Raw genomic sequence first — 1,970 nt, 5'->3', positions numbered from 1 at the left:
TTGTTGAGCCAGGACTCAACATACTCGGGCTTGCGAGTCCCAAACTGTCACTCCCCTTTCTGCCGGCCGGGGTGGGGCGCGCGCGGGGGCGGCGGGTGTGCGCGGGTGTGAGGGATGTCTGTGAGCCCGAGAGCGATATGCCATGTCCGCCTTGCGTTTGTTTTCATAACATCGAAGGCTAAGCTCAAAAAGAAAAAATCGCTACCAGGGAGACCCGCGTTCCAGCGCTGCTGGTTGCCGCGGCGCTTCAGCGAGCCCTCACGGCACGGGAATGCACCCGCACACCCTCCTCTCGGACAGCGCGCCCGACTCCTCCTCCGATGCTCCCACGCTCGAAAGCCTGCCTCCAGAACTGATTGCCGCCATCGGCGCGCATGTAAAGCTGCCGTGGCTCGGCCGCTTTGCGTGCTGCTGCGCAGCTGTTGCCGGAGCCGTCCGCCAAGCCGAGGAGGCCTGGGCGGCCGTGTGGGCCTCCTTGACCGGTGGCGTGGCGCCCGCTCCGCTCGGCGCCCGCGCGGCGGTCCGGTCCTTGCTCACGCTCGACCAGGCTCACTGGCGCTCGCTGCCCGGATCGAGTGGCGAAGCACCGGACTGGCGGCAGCACGGCTGCGTCCTCACCTGCAGCGGCGGCACGCGGCTCATCCTCTTTGGAGGGCGCGACGGCCGCCGCTTCTTCTGCGACACGTGGGCTTGCGACCTGGCATCCGGTGCCTGGGTGCGGGTGGCGGCCCATTCGGACGCTCGCTGCCCGTCGCCGCGATGCTTCAACAGCGACTCTGGCGGCGGGCGCGTGCTGCGGAGCGGCGAGGAGGAGTGGGCAGTCTTGCACGGGGGCCTCTGCGCGCCTGGCTACCGCGACAGCCAGACCTGGCTCCTCGGCCCGCTGTCGCACCCGCCGGAGGAGTGGTCCTGGCTGCCCGCCTCTCCGCCAGATCACGTCGAGGGAGCTGCGCCGGTGGCTCGCTTTCACCACACCCTGACTCTGCTCCCGCGCCGCGAGGCCGCGGGCGACGACTCGCTCGCCCTGCTCGGCGGGCACGACCGCACCATCTCCCCGCTCCTCGACCTCCGCCTCTTCTCCCTCCGGCACGCCTCCCTCCCGCGCAAAGCAAGCGGCGTAGCGGCCGCCTCTGTCTCCGTTGGCTGGAGCAGATCTACGCACGTCCTCGGGCCGGCGCCGTCGCCTCGCGCCTTCCACTCCGCGGCCCACTACGACCACCCCGCCGCCGGGAGGGGCCTCCTCCTCGCTTGCTGTGGGCTGGGGCCTGCGGCGGTACCATCTCCCCATATCTCCCCATACCTCCTCCTCGCCTGCTGCGGGCTGGGGCCTGCGGCGGGGGGCGGGGAGGGGGGGTACGCGGCCCTGTGAAGAGAGGAGCTGTGAGCAGAAGAGCTGTGAACAGGGCGGGGAGGAGGTGTTCGCGGCTCTCGACGACACGTGGGCCTTCGACCTCAGCTCCGGTCGGTGGCTCGAGCTGGCCGCCAGGCTGCCGCATGGCTTCGCCCGCTCCCGCGCCGCCCTCGCCGTCTCTCGCGACCGCCTCCTCCTCGCCGGAGGATGCAGAGCCCGGTACGATCTCCCCACATCTCCCCACATCTCCCCATACCTCCTCGTCGCATACCTCGCCGGAGGCTGCAGAGCTTGGCCCGCCGCGCTGTTGGCCACCTCCCTCCCACGCTCCCCCCGACCCTGACCCGAGCCCGCTCCTCCTCTGCCCGGTAGGGCTCCCGCCCTGGCGACCTACCTCCCCCTCACGCCGGGCCCCGCCTTCGACGACGTCTGGCTGCTCGACCTGAGGAGGGCTGTGAACAGAAGGGCTGTGAATAGAAGGGCTGTGAATAGGTCTGGCTGCTCGACCTGAGGAGAGGTCTCCTCCAGTCGGAGCTAGGACCTCGCCCTGCGGCTGCCTTGGAGAGTTTGCTACAAGCAATCTCTCTCTGTACTCCAATGCACGAGCACTAGGCCTCCG

At 69.7% G+C, this 1,970-nt stretch overlaps 1 protein-coding gene across 1 annotated transcript; it reads left to right on the top strand.

Annotated features, from left to right (window-relative positions):
* Window positions 1-271: 271 nt before the first annotated feature.
* EMIHUDRAFT_233445 (hypothetical protein) lies at window positions 272-1,889 on the top strand (the record flags this gene model as incomplete). Its single annotated transcript, XM_005782242.1, has 4 exons — window positions 272-1,273; window positions 1,404-1,570; window positions 1,724-1,778; window positions 1,869-1,889. The coding sequence occupies 4 exons, from the start codon at window positions 272-274 to the stop codon at window positions 1,887-1,889; spliced, it is 1,245 nt and encodes a 414-aa protein (XP_005782299.1).
* Window positions 1,890-1,970: the final 81 nt, after the last annotated feature.

The sequence above is a fragment of the Emiliania huxleyi genome (assembly GCF_000372725.1).
Source record: "Emiliania huxleyi CCMP1516 chromosome Unknown EMIHUscaffold_191, whole genome shotgun sequence".
NCBI classification, from domain to species: domain Eukaryota; phylum Haptophyta; order Isochrysidales; family Noelaerhabdaceae; genus Emiliania; species Emiliania huxleyi.
The sequence above is the reverse complement of the archived record's forward strand: the minus strand, read 5'-3'. Positions and strand labels throughout refer to the sequence as shown.